At 38.4% G+C, this 20,245-nt stretch overlaps 1 protein-coding gene across 2 annotated transcripts in view; it reads right to left on the reverse strand.

Moving 5' to 3' along the window:
- The window catches only part of LOC131692411 (uncharacterized), a 64,875-nt gene that overhangs the window by 4,042 nt on the left and 40,588 nt on the right, over nucleotides 1-20,245 (reverse strand). Inside the window, exons 3-7 of one of the 2 annotated variants that reach the window (XR_009305978.1) lie at nucleotides 15,202-15,399; nucleotides 14,775-14,888; nucleotides 4,536-4,759; nucleotides 4,345-4,462; nucleotides 1,908-3,360 (exon numbers count right to left, since the gene is read on the reverse strand). Coding sequence is in view for 1 of the 2 variants with exons in the window: in XM_058979442.1 (XP_058835425.1) it covers nucleotides 2,032-3,360; nucleotides 4,345-4,462; nucleotides 4,536-4,759; nucleotides 14,775-14,888; nucleotides 15,202-15,399 (1,983 nt within the window). In the remaining variant the exon portion in view is untranslated. Of the gene's footprint in view, nucleotides 1-1,906; nucleotides 3,361-4,344; nucleotides 4,463-4,535; nucleotides 4,760-14,774; nucleotides 14,889-15,201; nucleotides 15,400-20,245 lie in introns of those variants that run through there. The other variant, XM_058979442.1, reaches the window with a different exon arrangement.

Here is a 20,245-nt window from a genome sequence, read left to right on the forward strand (position 1 = left end):
GTTTAAATGACACACAAACATACACACACACATACATACACACACACAGACATTTGCCGATCTCGACGAACTGAATCGAATGGTGTATGACACTCGGCCCTCCGGGCCTCCGTTAAAAAGTCGATTTTTACAGTGATTGCATAGCCTTTCTTTACATGAGAAAGGCAAAAACATTTTGATGATGTTTTATTTTGAATAAAAGTTTTTCTTGAGACAGTAAAAGTTTTTTGATTATCAAATTTTCCTATCAACTGGTGAGTTGGGATTTTGGGGGTTCTTATTCTGCATTTTTTTGTGGTTCTTGCTCTGCATTTTTTTTTTTAATTGGATGGAGCGTCGCATTTTTAAAATAGAATTTTTATGAAATTTAAAACAAATTTCCGGGCGAATATGAACATTATTGTGTTCATTGATTTTTATGAAATAACTAAAAGTTGGAATGTGTCAATCATTGCAAGAGCTACTAATTCAAAGAACAGCATTCCGTCTTCAAATTACTAATGCTTTTATAATATTACATTCAACACCGCCTATTATCGGGGGTACATCGATAGATGTTTGCCTTTTGCTTTGTGCAGATCTTTTAGCATGTATCTCGCACTCGCTGCAGAAACGTGGTGTGTAGTGTCGCGCGTCAGTGCTCGTTGATTACCTCTCGCAGAAGAGGCGTACCCCCGCTGTGAACCCAGTTTGACTGGCATTGGTTGCACGATTACGGGGCTGGTATGTCGTTGATAGGCGAGGGCTACTAGGATCATTCGAATACCGATAGACTTTTTCGTCATATCTGTTATCACTTATAACTTGGGAATGAGCTGTGATCAAAATATGTTCTGTCACATTACATGAACTACGGGACTGAAGTACTCTATTCCGCTAGAACATTACCAGCCTGGGAAAACTTAACTAAGTAGGCTACAATCCAATTGGCGCCATGTTCCTATTATACCCTGCTTCTCCTATTAACATGCAAACAAGCAAAGCGTGCACCCCAACTGCACTACCTGCCCAGTCGCACAGTGGTCGAAAATTGGAAAAAAAACGGTCGTAAGTGTTTCCTGGCTTACAGTTACGTTTTTGTGCTTTAGTGTCTTCAAAAACGTTTTGTAGAATGCGTTTATGTATATTTCGAGATAGACACCTTAATTCTCATTAAGGTGCTATAACCAGTTTTCAATATTTTTTTTAATTTTTCGGCCGTTGTGCTGCTTTGAAAATCTAGCGAAATCGTCTTAGGGTACCAGCGGGTGCTCGTTCAGTGAACCATTTGCGCGACTTCCGGAGGGTTAAGCAATCATTTTTTTTCCTTCTGTTACGTTCCCTATCCAACCTACCCAGTAAAAAATCCGTAATTCCGGTTGGTTTGTGCCAATATTGGGACTGATTCCAGTCTGAATTCCCGCAGAAATCAGCCATAATTCCAGTTGGTTTGACTCGATACTAATACTAGCATAGAAATCGACCGGATTATCCGACATACGAACATTACCGAGGTTGGCACATACTGAAAAACTGGTTGTGTGAGGCACATACAAGTACAGCTACCGAAACTCGTCATTCCACCGTTTATTGCCTTTGTGATAATATGGGTTTCATACAGTAATGCATAATTGTGTGGTCTGTTACCAAAAAAAACAATAAAATCTTACCCAAAAGTAATGGAAACGCACCCGTCGGATTTTGGTTTCATAAAAACAATTTCAACCAAAACTAATTTAAAATTGCAATCCCCTAGTTATAAAAATTTTTCAAGCAAAGAAATTGACACCGTGAAGCAAACGCAAATGTGCCGTCTCAAATGAACAAACTGAATAAAAAATGACGTAAATGAACACAAAATCAAGCAAACACGATCGAACAAAAAAAACTAAACAATGAAAAACGAAGTGAATCTAAAGATTACGTACAATTGGGGAGAGTACAACCAAACACAATGGACCTCGGTTATCGTCTTAACGAGCAGTAATTCTCAATCGCCTCAGGGAGGATGTCTAGGCGTACATCGAACAAGGAATCAAGAAGGGGTTATAATTAAATTTCAGTCTCTTTCGGCAGCAGAGAGTCTCCAGCTCGAGCGGGTAGTTTAGAAGTAGACACCGTCGCCGATGTAGGTGCACTATCATGCTTGAACATCCCGCTGAGGGAACTCATCAACTTGTTCGGTTTGTGCTTTTTATCCTTTTCTTTTTCGATCGAAGATTCCGAACCAATACTTTTCGAATGTTGCACTGAGACGGGAATCGATTTCTGAACTTTTTCTGGTAACTTTGGAATAGAGGGAGCATCAACCGAAGGAATCAATGTTTCCGCTTTGAAGACTATTGGGATTGGAGGAGCCTTCTTTTTACCATGAGTCATTAATTTTTTCGACGAAACTGGATCATCTGCGTGACTGCTGGTTTCCGAAAGCGCTAGAGATGATGTTGAAGTTGTTAGATTAGAAGTCGAAACATTTAAACTGCTTGAAGTTGGCACAGTCATTTCTAACGATTCCGAAAGGGGTATTTCTGATGTATTTTTGACAGTATCTTTTGGGTCTTTCGAAAATATATCGTCTTCTGAAATATGAAGGTTTTCTTGTAGAAACAGCGTTGAACTAGACTTATCATCCTCAGAATAATTTGTATTAGGTTTAGTTTCAGTGATGTTTGGCACCTGTTCAGTCATATCCATCGTATCTATTACCGTTGGGATAGCTTCGTCCTGAGGTATACTTGGTTCTAACCCTAACTGAGACTCATTATGCAAAGGCTCTACAATCAATGGTAATTCGTTGGAAGCATCGGTTATCACCTCCGAGAAACTATCATCAACTTCTAAGAACTCATCCTCACTGGACAGTGATATAGTATCGCGAAAGGCATCGTCAAGAAGATCCTTCTCAGAGTGCTCCGTATCTAAGTCTGAAACAGGTGTCATCATAGGAGCTTCTATTCGGAAATCTTCCTTCTCACTAACTGGATTATTGTCTAAAAAATGAGGCACGTAGGAAACAGATTCTACTTTTATTTCTTCTGATGCAACTAAGCCATCCGAATCGATAGGTTCAGGATTGTCGATGTATGGGAATGTTTCGACACGCTCGGCATCAGTTTGCTTTTGTGATTCCATCCATTGCAGAAACAGATGGTATTTTTGATCTACATCTGGTGGTATTGCTTGAGGAGAAATCGAAACCGAGGTAGCTTTAGAGGTGTAAATTGGTGGACACATGGTATCGGGAATGGATTCATTGGCTTGTGTTATAGCCGGAAGAGGAGTGGAGGGGATTTCATAAAGAGTAGCGAAAGGTGGAAATTGAGAACCACTGCCGTAGTACCGATCTGTATCTCTGCCGTCACGAAAAACTTCTTCGTCGTCCTTTTGAATCGAAAATGTAATAAAAAGAACAAAGTTGTATGCTATCTCATGTGGGGTCGTGCTGAAACGGGAACTGCCTGGTTGTACGAATGAGTTAGGCTTGATACGACGTTACTTGACCATGCAATATAGACCTGCATTGAAAAATATCCGCTTACTTAACGTATGTCCAATTAGAAGTTTCTTCAGTCCAAATAATTCTGATTACACCGTAATCGAGCCATATGATTTTCGTACACAATCGACTAAACAAATAAAAACAGGAGAAGTTACTAGTTCAATTTAGCATTTACGCTGAAATAAATTTTCACCCATCTGATCTGGTGATACATAAGGTAGAATTAGGCGGTCTCGTAAGCAAGAGGCCGAATGTTCGAATTGCACACAGTAAGGAGCAGAAATGTGAACAAAAAATCGGTAGCGAAATTCATCGAAATAAAAGAGTATGTCGCAAAATTAAGTGTAACAAAGGCTGTATTGAAACCCGAGTAATGTGCAACTATATTTGACGCTGATCTTAGTCCTTACATTAAACATTTATAATTGGTTCCAATTGGTACTTCAGTTAAGTTACATAGTCACCTGTCTGTTTCGACATACAAGTGGTACGATACCACCACAACGGGGACGTGTTCGCTACACAGAAGACAGTGCAAATAAAAGAATACAACAGTATCTCTTAACCAATATCTTTTCGAACTATGGTAACTACAGTGATAGAACGACGTTACCTTTTTATTTATAATAATCATTCCTGCTTTAAAAATTCCAATTAGATATAATACCAAGATTAGGTGCCAGCTAAGTACATGTGCAGTATTTCAAACATCGTATCAAGCCCAAAACATTCAAACTACTGCGCGTTGTCCATGGTTGCTTAGCTGTGACACGGGATGTGACTTCCCATCTCGCATGGCAACAACTGGCAAATATGGACTAGAGTTCTAAAAATTTCTGTTGGCAAAACCCGCAAAACAAACTCACCTCACGCGTTTTGGATTTTACGCGCGGCCTAGCCGTGTTGCTCATCGAGGCCGTTCTGCTCAATCCTGGCTCTGCACTCGAATATCCTGAACTGATATCGTCTGAGGACCGAATATAGCTAAAAGAGGTAAAAGAAGCAATCAAAAAACCGTTTTCACAAATCTGATCTGGAGGCAGTTTCTAAAACCTACTTATACGGTGGTGGATTGTGGTGTGGTGTCCCAGCTAGTTCCACCTCGGGAAAGTACATTTCCACGTGGCGACCACCGGAAGCGGACCGGGCGCTTTTGGATCGCAGTACCCGCTGCGGTCGGGTCAGTTCATCCATCTCCTCCTGGGTGCGCGGCGCATCCGTTTCCGAGAGGTCGCTCAGGCTGTAGCTTTTGCGCAGCGTCTGCACCAAACCGCCACCACCCTGGACGAACAATGGGGGATTTTTGTTTCATCGAGTGAAGAACAGAGGAAAGCAGACGCAGGAAACACAAAAAGACAACAGAAAGAAACAGTCAAATACGGCGATTGGCATCATGGGGCAAAGCTTTACAGTCAGCGCTAGCAATGGTCTGGTTTAAGTCTAGTGAGTAGTTGGATAAAATGTGACTTTTATGTTCTTTTTTGAAAACAGTGCGTACGAAAATGGATGTAATTGAAAATTAGAACACGCGTGTGAAACATAAAAAAAAAGCAATACATACCGTGTTGGTGAGTGAAATGAACAAAATTAGATTCAATTTTGTTTGTAAAGAGGTTGCTTAAAGCTTATCATTCTTACATAACAATTGTTGAAATTATCAAACCTTTCAATAATCTTTCTATTTATAAGTAAACAGAACAAATTCTACGCTTTTCCAAACATAAACAATCATGTACTATTCTAGTCTCTTTCTAAATTATTTATTTTAGTACATAGTAAAAATTAATATTCATACCTAGTTCTAATCTTACAGCATTGATGAATGTAGCATTTTTTCTGACCTAAAACATTAGGCATCTAACTAAAGAGTGGGACACATCAAATTGCATCACGGAAAAAATGCTGTAGAAAATTACCTGGTGGACCGACCCTTTTCAAACTTTCGGACAACAAAATATAACAACCTCAATACCTTAATCGTGCGCTCGCACTTTACGCTTAACTCCACTCATTAGGTTCTGTACACCATCTGGCTGCAGCTTCTTCTGTAAGGAAGCACTCTTTTTCTTCATGTCTTTCTCAAATTTGATCTCCTTGGGACACTTCCGTAGTGCCTGCTTCATAATAGCCCAGTATTTTTCGATGGACCTTAGTTCCATTGCGTTGGGGGGTGGTTCATTTCCATGGGTACGAAAGTGATCCCGTTGGCTTCGTACCACTCCAGGACAACACCTGAATAGTGGCACGAAGCTAGATCCGACCAGATGATCGTAGAGCTCTGGTGTTGCTTCAACAGAGGAAGCAGACACTTCTGTAGATACTCCTTGAGGTAGATCTCCCCATTTACAGTCCCGTTAGTCACGTACGGCTCACTCCGTTCACACATGAGCAGATCGCTTGCCAAATCCTGTATTTATTGGCAAACTTTGAAAGTTTCTGCTTTCTTACTTCCTCCGGAACATCAAACTTGTGCTGGGCGGCGAAGAACAGTAGCCCCGGAGGCCGGAAGTTCGCCTTGACGTAAGTCTTATCATCAATGATGAGACAATGAGGCTTCGTTAGCATCTGGGTGTACAGTTTCCGGGCTCGTGTCTTTTCCACCGTATTTTGCCGTACGTCACTTTTTGAAGCCTTCTGCACTTTGAACGTATACAGTCCCTACGGGTCCTTGGCTCTCTGAACGACGGACTTGAACAGATTCAATTTTTTGGCCACATCCCAGACCGAAGCATTGGGATTTTGCTTAAAAGCTTTCACTACACGCTTGTGATCAAGAGCACTAATAGAACATCCATTCTGACCGCATCTCTTCTTCCGTTCGATGCTCAGAGTTTGGCAGTAACGTTTAATCACGCGACTCACCGTTGACTGCACGATTCCGAATTGTTTCCCTATGTCCCAATGAGAGAGTTGAGGATTTTCCAGGTGCTTGCGCAAACTTAATTGGCGATGTTGCTTTTCGGGTGACGCCATTTTTTTCCAATTTTCGAAAAACTGATAGAGATAAAAATACAGTGTAAACAATACAATCTAAACTACTTCTACCCAAATTTTCAAAAGAAAATGCTCGATGGGTTATTTTCTTCAGCGTTTTTTCTGTGATGCAATTTGATGTGGGACACCCTTTACACGCTTCCGATCCATTCACATCTTTGCATTCGCCTGAAAAGGTTGTGTTCATGGTTTCCAGAAGAAAACCGGTATTTTTTTCTAAAAAATCCTTTCACTGTACTTACTTTTCGTAAGATCTGTAAAGACCAATTCAAACTATATTTGCTTTATCACAAATTTTCTTATTCTATTTTTGATGTATTATGTTAGATAGTAATAACTCTTATCAGAAGATAAGATGGGTCGTGAAGTGTTAAGAGTTTCAGAAGTGGGTTATACACCAAATTTCGATACAAATCAGAGGGTTTTGTTCGTAAGATTTTCATCCTTGTAAATATCAAATATAATGACTGAATTACATGATTCATTTTCTTTTGAAATGCGATATTTCTGGCACTTATAGTAGGCCAAGTGTAATAATAGTTACATATTCCACCAAAAATTAATCAGGTTTGCAACTGTAGGAACTGATCAGTGGCGTAGCTAGAAATTTTAATTTTTCTTTTATAATATATCAACGAAGTCAAAGAATGCAAATACAAAGTGCACTTTCAAAGTGGAAGTGGAAGGTTTACCAACTTCAATAATAAGCGTTCCAACATAAAACAGTGCATCTTTTAATATACACCGAACACCCGTATTTATCAGCACTTTTGGTGTATTTTTAGTTGACAAAATGGGGACAAGAACAACACATATTTACTTGTTTCCTTTAATAAACCGAAGCTGTTGAAATATTCAACATCATTCCGTAGACATACCCTCATAACCCTGGCTGGCTGCCGAAATCGGGTCCAATGCTGACAAAATTGGGGGCTGATAAAAACGGGTTTGAATAGAATTTGATTTTTATTGTTTATTGATATTTATCAATTTTAGTAATATCAGAATAACTTGTTTTAAAGGTTTTTTCACATATTGTCTAATACAGTGGTTTTCAACCGGGGGTGAATTCATCCCCAGGGGTAAATTGACGTTGTTTGTTATCCAAACATTACCGTCGGGTATTTGTCTTTATATATTGTTTCTGTATGTCAAGAATTGAGATGCTTACTGAGAGTGCCCTGGAACAGGTTTCTTATTGTAAAATTGTAGCATTCATCCAATTGAAAATCTTTTTTTACAGGGTAATAGGGTTACCACCTTTGGTAAGGTTTTCACTCGGAAATTTTTACTGATCTGGTATAGGATTTTATAGAATCACTTTGAACCTATCTGCTGAGTTTAAATTAGACAACTATAAACTTTTTCAATCTTTCTGTAACTCGTCGAAGTATCAATCACCTAAATTGACTCACATTGGCCGTTTGTTGTTTTGTTTTGGCAAAGCATGATGCACACCACTACTTTGAGCTTTTCTTATTAGCTGTAAATTTATCACGTTTGTAAACCACTTAGATAGGTGTGAAATTTCACTTCCCTGGCTAACGACAAAAATCCAAAAGCACCGGGCACTCACGCTGTGGAGGAGTAGCCGAACAACCATTGCTCTCTGCCACAGCTATGTACCGTGAAGCAGGCAGGAAAGCGGTAGCATCCTGATCAGAAACACATAACAGAAATATTTCAAAACTATCGGCCCTATTCTGCGCGGCGTGTGACGTGAGACGACTAATCTCACCTCACTCTACGTGACTTTTCTCACCCAATTCTGAAGAGTCACTTCGGGTGACGTAAGACGCCCATTTAACCGCAATGGGGAACCTCACCTCACCCGAGTCGACTCTCAGAATAGGGTGAGAAAAGTCACGTAAAGTGAGGTGAGATTAGTTGTCTCACGTCACACGCCGCGCAGAATAGGGCCGTATATCTCGCATTGCTTTCTGTTATTTTAACTACTAACGAGACCTAATTTATAACACAATAGGTTACAAAAATTGTGTTCTGTTATAATCCTGTTATTTCATTCTGATCGGGATCTGTGAAGCACACTGCGGTGTCTTCCGAAATTTTTGCTGGGCACAAAATATTCGGTTATTCGTCATCACAGTCTCTAGGAAGGTTCCAACAAAGTAGCAAATCTTTTCTACCTGGCCAACAGTTAGGGTCCGCTTCTGGAGCAGTCAACATTAACACCGGAGGAACTGATTTGAACATATTGAGTTAAAATTATTCATCGTATCACTACACTAGGAGAAATAGATGCAAAACCCGGAGGCAATGAGATCCTCTCCAAATACTGGAGTCTCCGGGTCAAACCCGGAGGGGTAGCAACCCTACAAGGTATGATGGTAAACAATTTTCAGAAAGGGGTGCATCATGGGGATCAATATTCGGAAAGGGGTACATTGAACGAAAAAGGTTGAAAACCACTGATCTAATATGTCTTCATTCTAATATTCTTTTTTCATTTTGATTATAGATGCCCTAACCTTAGGGTCTTTCGACTGATTTTCAGGTTAGAATTTATATCCTTATGTGCGGGGGTTGGGAATCGAACCCAAGTGAGTATCGGATGCCTTGCCGACTTACCACTACGCTTTGCCCGCCCCATTCAAGAAACTTTGCTGAAATCATTAAATAAATCTTGTTTGAAGAATAAATTCTTTATAATTACTTCTAGGAGGATTAAGCGCCAAAATTATTTTATTAGTTTCTAGTCTAGTTTACACGCACACAACCAATACATGTAGGGATCCTGGAAAATTGCAGACGTTCGCCTACAATTTTTCTTGTCAATATTAATGTTTGTGGCACATATAGTATGTGGCGCTATCATTAAAGCGGCCAGGCCAACTGTGCAGCGTACAAAATGAAGGTGATCCAAAATTCTACGGCAGTCAAATTGTTTATTTGATGAAGAATTTAATCAACAAATTATTTTGAACCTTGAATAAGTACTGACTTGCTAAAGTCAAACGAAAAGCATCACTTTTCAGTAATTTTGTTTGTACTTTCCAAAATAGTATTGTTGTTGCTAATCACAGTTTTTGTCTCAACTCTACGCATTCTCAAATAAATTTTAACCCTTTCATGCCCAACTTTTTTCTAGTGCATGTAGGATTTTAAAACTATATTTCCTTGAAAACGGTGAGGTCAAGAAATACGAAAAGCCATTTTTCATAAAGATAGGTGCTTCCCTCGCAGTGCTAGAAGCTGCTCAATTTTTACCTTCCATTGCTCAATACAATTCTCCTAGAATATTTACAATAGTCCACTTGTGTGGAAAACGTAGCCAAAGGCACTCTAAATTGATAAGTCAGTTTTCAATAATATTGCAACATAACGAAGATATATGAAAAATTTATTTTTCGTCGTTAACGTAAACTGTCCCTGGCAGCACTGCTCCTATGGAATGCAATCAGACTAGCTGCAATAACTTGAGTTCTAGAGCTGATCTTTGTAACTGTTAGTACTCAAATGAAAGACAATAGTCACATTTATTACCCTTACTTGTTTTTGTGAGCAAATCTTGCCTCAATCAAAAGTTATAGCTGTTTAAAAACGTTGTTGTCCACAAACATGGGCATGAATGGGTTAAGCACATGAATGGCTGGCGTCCAAAACAGGCTAACCGCACCTTGTGTCTTGTGGAAATTCGAGGTCTATTGTTCGTTTTCCGAGGTTTTAAGAAGTTGTCAATCGATTCACCATCAATAAATGTCATGTTGTAGCTCACATATTGGTGTACTCGATATAATTCAGTTGGATTGCATTGTACATTGACGTTTCGGCTCAAGCATTCGCTGAAGGTGAGTGCCGCTCACATACTTGCTATGTATGGCAATTTTTTACCTAATATTTATTTCTTGGACATAGGTATATTGTTGAGCGTATTTTTTCGAAAATTCTAATAAAAGTGTTAAGTTGACCGAGCAATAACGGATCAAGAGAAAAACGGTACATGGTGGTCGGAAAGTTAAAAAAAACCTGTTTTAATCCACCAAGTGGTATGATTGTGCCTTTCTCATTTATCCAAACTATAATTCATTAGTTGTTTTTGTTCAATAATATTGTGGGAATGTCTATTACATTTTATTATACTTAGCACGTAACCCACGAATACCATGGAAGTAGACGCTGACTCACTCTGAACAAAAAAGTATAATATTTAATGAGCTTAATCAGCATGAGTACAATGTTATCTTCATGTGATTATATTTTTAAATGTTGATGGAATGGGTTGGGAAGTGGAGGCGGTGGGGGTTTAGTAGAATGGGAGTGGAGGATGCATCAGAAATCCTTCATCTTATTTCGGTATACGGGGTGGATGAAGGAAATGCCGGTGTGAGGGTGGTTCAAGGGGAGGGGAATTATACTGGCGATACAAGACTCAATTGCATATTTTGCCTTCCATTTGAGACTTGGTTTGACAAAATCAGTTCAGTCATCACCGAAGAACCGATATGACTTTAATTGTGGAATATGCCCGGACTTCGGGACTTCCGAAATCGTCGACAGTGGACAATATATTCCAAGAATGTTTGATTAGCAATCAGTGATCTAGACGTGCGAATCGAATCAATTAGGTGACCAATTCAATAGTATATCAAATAAAGCGCTCGATGCCACGCAAGAACTTTACCCAAGACATAGTGTCTAAATCGAAAGATAAGGAGAGGACGTGTGAATTGTGGCTTACCCCCTTTTGGACGCAAAGTAGCTACCCCCTCGAACTACGAAAATGTTCGTGAATTGAAATGTAGTTCATGTAATGACCTTACTTTTTCTAGACAACATGGGTCAATAAACTATTAATAAAATCGTGTATTTTAACAAAAAAAAAACAATCTTAATTTGGAAATGCGGAAGTTTTTTCCTTTTTCTGTAAAAAAATGCAACATGTGTTAGCCCCTCTTGGACACCAGACATTCAAATATTGAAATGTATGCAATTTTCCCATGAGCAATTTCTCTTCCCAATCGCATGAGAAATTTCACTTTCCAATCCCCAGCATTGTCCCTAATACAGATTTCGGAACATCTCTTCAAAAAAAGCTCATAATAGATTGACAACTATGGGACCACGGCGAAGAGAGTTACAAGATCAAATTTCCGTAATTCTCCAAAAATCCCCATGATGCCTCAAACAACAGGTTCGCAATGAAGTGATCAGACAACATTCCTCCTCCTCGTCTTAAACGCACCCAATTTATGTTATAAAAGGTAAATAGGAATGCGCGTTAAAAATGTCATTCCAAGTACTATTGTTCGATTAGTACCTTAAAATCTACCAACAAAAACTAAATCTGAATAATGTCTGGCGCGAAATGCTCAAAATAATCGTACTATAACATTGTCATTAAAAATTGAAAGGAAAATTGATTTCTTGGAAATGTCGTGGAGTGTCGGTTTCACCCATAATTCCCCTAAAGAAATCTTAACATAAATTCACCCAAAATCATCACGATTCAAATTGTAAGGAAAATCCTGAAATTACCTAACAATAGTAATCCTAATTCGCCATGGAGGTAAAATATCTTAGAGAAAACATAAACAATCAACTGCAGTGGGATCAGCATATCAAATGAACCTCGTAAAAAGCGAGCAGTAAAGTTAATTCGGCAAGAAAGAGATTATCCACATAATGCAACAATTGAACAATATTTTCTCAAATTTTCATTGCAAGATGCTGAAAATTTAACGAGTGACAGCGAATCGAAATAAGCTTGTTTTGCGGCGAACGTCATAAGTCATAACTCAAAATCTACTGAATCAATCGTTATGAAATTTGGGACAGTATTTGTCCACAAAATGCCCCAGCTAACGTCGGGAGCTTTAATTTTTTTTATTTTTTAACTTGTTGATATACTTTGAAGTAAAAAAACGATATTTGCTAAAAAAATTATGTTACTTTAAAAATAATAATCATAATAATAAAGTTAGCTCTCCTGGGGAATAATGTGACATACAAATCATAAAAGACCCACGGCTCAGTTATATCTTGTGAAATAAACAAGAAAAAAACATTTCACGCTTTAGGAAAATGTTGCGTTATTGTATGCGAAGCGATGTTGTTTGCTTCAACTTTAATGATATTATTTTCAGAATGCATGTCATATGCAAATATTGCGTCTATTATTTGGATAGCATAATCTACAAATATAATTTCACTTGAGAGTTGATATAGAGGATTACTTGGTTTTCGAAACATTATGCGATTAACTATTATACCTTACTGAGCGTATACCACTAAGATCTAATTTATATTGCAGAATAGACTGTTTAGTTATTTCTAAACATCATCCAAGTGTTCCTTTTGCCGTGTCAGCTGATTGCTGCTATGCTAAGCTACATAATCTAATTTCTTCATAGAATCTAACTTTATAATATAATAAGAGATTAAAATGGCCTATTCAATAAGCTGGAAACAACTATACAAATAAACTCAAAGCAATTTTATTCGGACTCTACATCCGACCTTATAGAACGGCAAAAAGTCATATTTCATAATATTATAACTGCTATAAATTTCTGAATGTTTTCCCTTTCCAAAAATGCAAAACGCTAGTATAATTCATTAGTTGCCAAGCCGACGAAAATTCCACACCGAACATGATATGATGCCAATTAGTGAAAACACATTCGAAAAAAAAAACAAAAAGTTGAATTTTATTCTCTAAAACAATGTGTTTATTTTCATGTTACGATTACTTAAAACAATCATGAGATGTATTATCCTATTAGTGCGCATGTTTCTGCCTTTGTTAGCTTATTAAAAAGCACTCAGTACAGTGCGTCTATTTCGATGACACCCTGAGTCTTTATCCGTCGTTCTCAATTATCTAAAGGTAAACCTATGACTCTTACGACTACTTTTATTTTTGAACAGGTTGCATTAGGCTGTGGCGTCTCAAGTTTCACTATCACTCATGAGAGGTATTTCTAGGTTACGTTGGCTACAGATTAAAATTATGCACACACAGGATTTAAGTTTTAAATTTATGCAAATGGAGATCTAATGGGTGATGGATCACGCCTCACTGCTCGATCGCTCGAGTATGCTGAAACATATTTAGAGCTTTAAATTATTGCTTACGTACACTTATAACTTGTGGCATGCAATCTTGGTAGATGAAAAACTTGGGAATATCATTACATTTCGCAGTAAAAACATCACGCTTATTGACAGTCATGTTCGAACATAAGTGATGAGTGTCTTACAATATTAGTTTGTAGGTTCAGTTACCAATAAAATACCGTTAATAATGTTTAGTTCCGTTCACATCGAGGTGACGAAGCTAATCAGTTCTTGTAAAGAAAACGAATAAGACTAAACTTGAGCATTTCATCGTAGTAAAAGGCCAACAGAAAAGACAGATGACCAAAAATTCTAATCAACATCTATTTCCATCGTCTCCGATTCCTTGCGAAGTTTCTTACGACCACGAGTTGCTTTTGGGACTGCCACGCCGTTGGTTGTGGTATCGGTCGAAGCCGCTTTTCTACCCCGAGCACCAGCACTGGCAGAAGTTTTTCTCTTTTGTACAGCCCTCGATCTAGCCGAAGTGCCGTAATCTGTCTCAGCTGAGCTACCGCGATCCAAATCTGTGTCCCCGTGGGTCTCTCCGCTAATACCACCGTCAAGCGCATCTCCTAATGAGAGTTGATGCTTCTCGATTGCCACCTGAGCTTCCGCTAACATCTGTTCCTCCTCTTCCGAATCTATTTCGTAAATAATACTATGATTGCGGGCACTAGCTTGAGCCCGTGTGGTACTAGCTTTGTTCAATGCAGAATCAGCTGAATGAGAGCGCCTCATGCGGGAGGCAATCGTCGGTGGTTCTGGGCCGTCCACCTGAGATGGGTGGGTGTCGGCACTGACTGAGTAAGTGCGGCGTGAACCGAGTGTATCATCGGAATGGCTCTGTCGTATCATACTAGGCATTTGCGGTGCAGTGTTAAAAGCCTGAATTTGGATTTGTTGGGGATTTGATTACGGGTTTGGAATAAAGAAATAAAACGGAAAAAAAGAAAATTGATAACTCCAATGTGCTTAGCAGCAGTCGTTAAAGCATTAAGGCAAAATCATTGCTGTTGCTATCTGATTGCTTGAGAGCTGGTTCGTTTAGGAGTTGGACTCAAAAATAGTTTAAACACAATCTAACTGAATCTATCAAACGTGCAACAACAAAAAGGTTAGCCAAAATAACGAAAATTTATTAAGTTATGCGTTATGTGATGATGTGTTATTTCAGATAGAAAACAGTCAAAACGATCGTATGTTGATATTGAACTATTCTTACCTTGATTGCAGTCTGCATGATAACGTTCGTGGCATAGTTAACGCCTTTAGAACCTAGCTGTAGCACAGCCGTGTAACCCTTTTCTTTGGCTTGGTTGATGTAATCATCGATTTCCTAAAAAAATTAAACATTGGTGAAGAAATTACCCGATATTATTGGTAAGCTGCGATTACACTGTGCGACAATTTGCTGGTGAACAAAATCAAACCACACCGGACTATTTTTTAAACAAGTATATCCAATAACGAAACATAACTGGTGACAACGGACTGAAGGTCGAACATCGCTGACCAAAAAAATCGAGCTAGCTTTTCCAACCCTGTGAAGGGTCATAAAAAATTGTTCGGTGCGGTTTCATTGTTGGTGTCGCACAATATAACCGATTGCCAATTATTTAAAATTACGAACTAGGACCGTGCCCACCCACCTGTTCGCGGCGTGTCAGCATCGGATGCACAAACTTCCGGTAGAGTGTCGAACTGCCGCGGGTCGCCGGTGACAGTAGCCACAGGACGATGATGACTTTGATCTCATAGTAGAACGGGAACCACGACAGTAAAATATCGGTGAACGTTTCAACGCAGGTGAAGAACGCGAACACTATCCAATACATCATCCATTTGACCTAGATTCGTCGAAGCCAAAAGAGTGACCGTTGGTGATGCCAAAATGCAGCGGAAAACGTTTAGGAAAATAATTTTAATTAGATAGTATGCACGGTACAGTTTGTGGAGATGTACATAGAAAGGTTGAACAAAAAACGCTGCGATATTGCGCAGACTAATAAAGTGGTAGAAAATATTTGGATATGGACAATAATGATAAAAATTAATATTACATAATTCTTCATGTCGATAAGATAATGAATATTTCATTACAGGGTAATACTGAAATGCTGAAAACAGATGCGCAATAATCCCACAAGGAACGTTAATAGTATATACTATATAGAGGTTTGGTGTTTTCCACAAAGTTGTTTATCACAACATTTTTGTAACTTTAATGAAGACACCAATTCTCTAGGAAATCGTTTTGAAAAAATCTTAGTGGTCTGTCCCACTTTTAGACAGATTCACCCCCAACTGAATACATATAGCAAAAACTGCGCCTTTTCATGTGTAAAAGGCTCTTTGAACAACAGCAGGTTGGTTACGGAAGAGGACTAAAAATGCGCCAAATCGGCACGAGCTTTCGCGCGGTTCTCAAACCAAATAAAAATCCCCTAAATATCTTTAAAACTTGCAATTATTCTTATTTGAAAATTCTAGGAAACTTCTCATGTAATGTCCACCTGACTCTTTCCAGGCTAAAAAAATCGTATCTCGATACTTTAGAAGATTTTGAACTTTCAGAGTGTTAAAGCCCGACAAAATAGTATAGTTCTTGTTTTAACACATGCTTCTCACTCGATTAACGAACGATGATTGAAGCACTCAGCATAAAAAGGCATGCGGGATTTAGATAGCTTCCCTATATTCGATTTGATCTCTTAGGTGCACCTTATTGACGGCTCTGCCTGAAATAGACTATCAAATTTCGAGTTTTCCACGAATCACTTTTGAAAGTTTTTGCTTTATTTATAGAAGTGATAAATACTTTGAAATTTAATACAAAATTGGCAAACATTAAGCCACCTGATTAGTGCAAATATAATGTACAATTTTCAAAAGGTGCCTCTATATTGAAAGCTAAGCCGTAGTCTCGACAATAGGATATAAAAAACTTGAATCAAATTCCCTTGAAGTTGCTAGAACTGATTGCACAAATGCATGGTTTATGTGAACTCAATTGACTACAGCTACTTTGATTGTGTAGGAATCCAAACACTTAGAACATAAATTTAACTTTAACCATCTTTCACCTATGAGTGGTTTTGAGTTTGTGAATAGCTGTAACTCAAGTTATTGTGCTCCGATCTTGATGATGTTACGAGATTTTTTAAGGCGTGGACATAGCAAAGTGCAGCTGAAGGTCATTCGGATTTAATTTAGAGGGATTCCATGAGAAACTGGCCGACCGCAAAATATGACCATCGTCGATTCGAACGAAACTTTACATTTTTGTTCGGTTTATGAATCTCCATGATTTTTTTGCGATTTCAATATTCTGATACAAGAGCAATTTTTCAAAAGGGCGTAGACGTTTCTAGACGCAATAATTTCAAAATTATTTTTGTTCGATTGCACTATTCCATACAGTAAAACTATCTGAGAACGAAATACAGGTAATGAATACTTCTGCACGAAAAAATATACACTGAAAAAATGTTGTGTCATTTTTCACAAAAACAAATATTTATGATAAAAATTCAAATTGCAAAAAAACCCATTTTTTCTAATTTTTTATATTTTGTCAACAAAAATCTAAAGAGAAAAGAAACATTTTGAATGTAATTTCATGATAGAGAAATTATCAGCAAAAAAGTTTTTCTAACAATAACTTTATACATGTTTTTAAATTTCATACTAATTGACATACAAAACTGTAATTTTATTACAGAATATAATTCATTTTAAATCAAATTGCATTTAACAAATATCTTCCAAAATGCGATAGTTTTCGAGAGATTTGGAATTTTGCTCCAACAAAAACAATTAATTCATGTAATTATGTCATTTATCATTTTAAAGACATAAAAGAAGCTTTTTCCTCAATTTTACCGAAAACTAGTTGCGTGAAAAAAATGTGATTGGGCAAGAGAGCTGTTCCTGTGGCAAGAAAACCAGCGTTTTCGTGAAAGGTAACACTATAAATTCTGAATTAAAGGAAGTTGCTCAACAAACGAATGTTACACTTCATTAAGTCTCATTTCGTTCTGGATAAACCTAACCAGCTGTCATTACAGTAAGGAAGAGCTACAATGATACAACGACAGTTCATCCCAAAAGAACAGAATCCACCTAATTGTCTCCAACTTTGTCCAATAGAGGGATTCCATGAGAAACCGCCCGACAGCAAAATATGTCCATCGTCGATTCGAACGAAACTTTGCAGTTGTGTTCGGTTTATGAATCTCCATGATTTTCTCTACTAATTGCAATAGGAATGAAAACTTCTGTACGAAAAAATATGCCCTGAAAAAATGTCATTTTTTACAAAAACAAAAATTTTTGTTAAAAATTTTAATTGCGGGAAAACCCACTTTCTTAATATTTTGGATATTTTGTCAACAAAAACCTGTGAAAAGAAACATGTTGAATGTGATTGCATGATGGAGAACTTGTCGGTAAAAAAAGTTTCTCTGACAGTGCTGTAAAGAGCCATAGTCTTTATCAGTAAGGTTCATTATTCCTTCGGGAGTGAAGAATCAAGGTTATTTATTGTTTTGTGTTGTGATTGTATTATGTTGTCATTTTCTATTCCCCTACCTTTTCTTTTACCTACCTTCCCCATCCCACCAGGAAAGCGATGGACATGGCAAGTCACACATCTCCGAATAAAATGAGAAACGTGCTGGTCATCCTTATCAATAGAGTTCCAGGCAATGTCGCCGTGAAACTTATTTTCATATGAGCGATATAATTCAGTTTTTTTAGAATGTTCCAACTACAGACCTTTTGGACCTTTTTTCGAGAGTTTTCCTACTGGAGCTGTACAGCTAGGTTCTCGGAAGGGCTCCCAGTCAGAATCACATACTACAATTTGCAGACGAGACAGGCGAATGGCGCCCACTAAAACACTGCTTTAGGCCAATTGTAGCAGCCTGTGATTCTGAATGTGATATTCATTGCACGGTTCAGGTATGCGCGTGCGTAGGGACTCGCGATAGCGTGTATCATCGCGAAGGGCTCGAGCATTTGTACGTTAACGTGTTCGATCGTGTGTGCGTTTGTATGTCGCGTGTGCTAACGTGTATGTAACTTTGCGTGTATTAATTCTATTTTATAACCGTGTGTCATTCGCATATTCGCGTGTGTTCTAGAATGATCGCGCGCGGACCGTGAATCTGATCCTTATTTTTTCGTGTGCGGTTCAGATTCTAGAAGAAATAGAGGTTCTTCCTTATTCACTAGAGTTACCAGTCATGTCGCAGTAGAACCTGTGGTCTAGTGGATATGAGCTTTATTTTTTGATTGGTCCAACTGGATGTATGGACCTAAGTTGCTAGAATGAAGAGTACAGATTTCCGGACGTGACCGATTCATGATCTCGCGCCTTTGTAACTTCGTATTTACTAAAACGTTCACATAATTAGCAGAGTGTTATAAAGTATGCGCGATCGCGGACACAGGTGTGCGTGAATGATCGCGAAGGGCTTAAGCGTTCGTATGTCGGCGTGTTTGTCGCGTGTATGTGACTTCGCTTGTATAAATTCGATTTTGAAACCCTGCGGCCATTTATATATTCGCGGACCTTCATTCATTTAGTTTTCGGTGTACGGATCACATTCTGACAAGAAGTGAGTTGCCCCATATCACTAAAGTTCCCAGTCATGTCGCCATTGAAAGTTTTGTCTAGTGGATATGAGTTACTTTTTTCTCAATTTTTCAATTTTATTTTTTTATTAATTAATATGGACCTAGACTGTTGGTACCGAGGATAGACTTCTGGACGATCCCGACTCATGATGGCGCGAGCGCGGGAGCTTGAGTTGGTAGGTTTATGAGTGCTGAGACGTTCACCTTATCATTGGGGTGTAATCATGTTTGCGAGTTCGTGGGCGTTGGTTGCTTGGAAAATCGCGATCTCTAACATTTGTACGCTGACGTGATTTTGTAACATATTTGCGTGTGTTCCTGAATGGTCGCGCGAACCGTGAGTCTGATATCAAATTTTCGGTGTGCGTTTAAAACTCTAGCAGAGATTGTAGATTCCCGCTTGAGACCGTCTTTGAGAATGTGTGACTGTTAAGACGCTCACTATCACCATCTTTGCTGACGCAGCTGAAGGCGGGTGTAGAATGGCAGTAAAGGACTCGAAAAGAAGAAATAAGAGACAATATATAAGAGACGTAATAGATTAGACAGGTACAAGATACAGCTGAAGTTATGCTCATCACATGAGAGACATACATTAGTACTTCAAACACTACTAATACTAGAATAGCCAACCACCACACATAGCACATCCTTTAACAATTATCTATTTGTTACTGGTTCATTGTTGGTTATGAGCGGGTAAATAAAGGAAAGGCATAGAACAGAAAAAACGCTCATATCAGCCCTCCCGGCCTCCTTGATACACCACTATCGAGGCGTATTGTAATCAACATCTTGAAGCGAGGTTCTTATATAAATCAAATCCTGAGTAGTAATAATGATTGGTGAATTATTAGCATGAGAACTAATTAACCTGTAGTAGTAGAACTTGGTGCAAATAGAAACTAAAACGAGCAATGGTCTTTGTATTTAGATAACTCTATTGAATCTATTGTGGCTTGATGATGTTTACAATACCGTCAATCCTATCAACCTGCGAGAGGGCTGCAGGCCCTTTGGACCTTTTCATGTTTTTATGTTTATGTTTTATTG

Source organism: Topomyia yanbarensis, chromosome 3 (assembly GCF_030247195.1).
Source record: "Topomyia yanbarensis strain Yona2022 chromosome 3, ASM3024719v1, whole genome shotgun sequence".
Taxonomy (NCBI): Eukaryota; Metazoa; Arthropoda; class Insecta; order Diptera; family Culicidae; genus Topomyia; species Topomyia yanbarensis.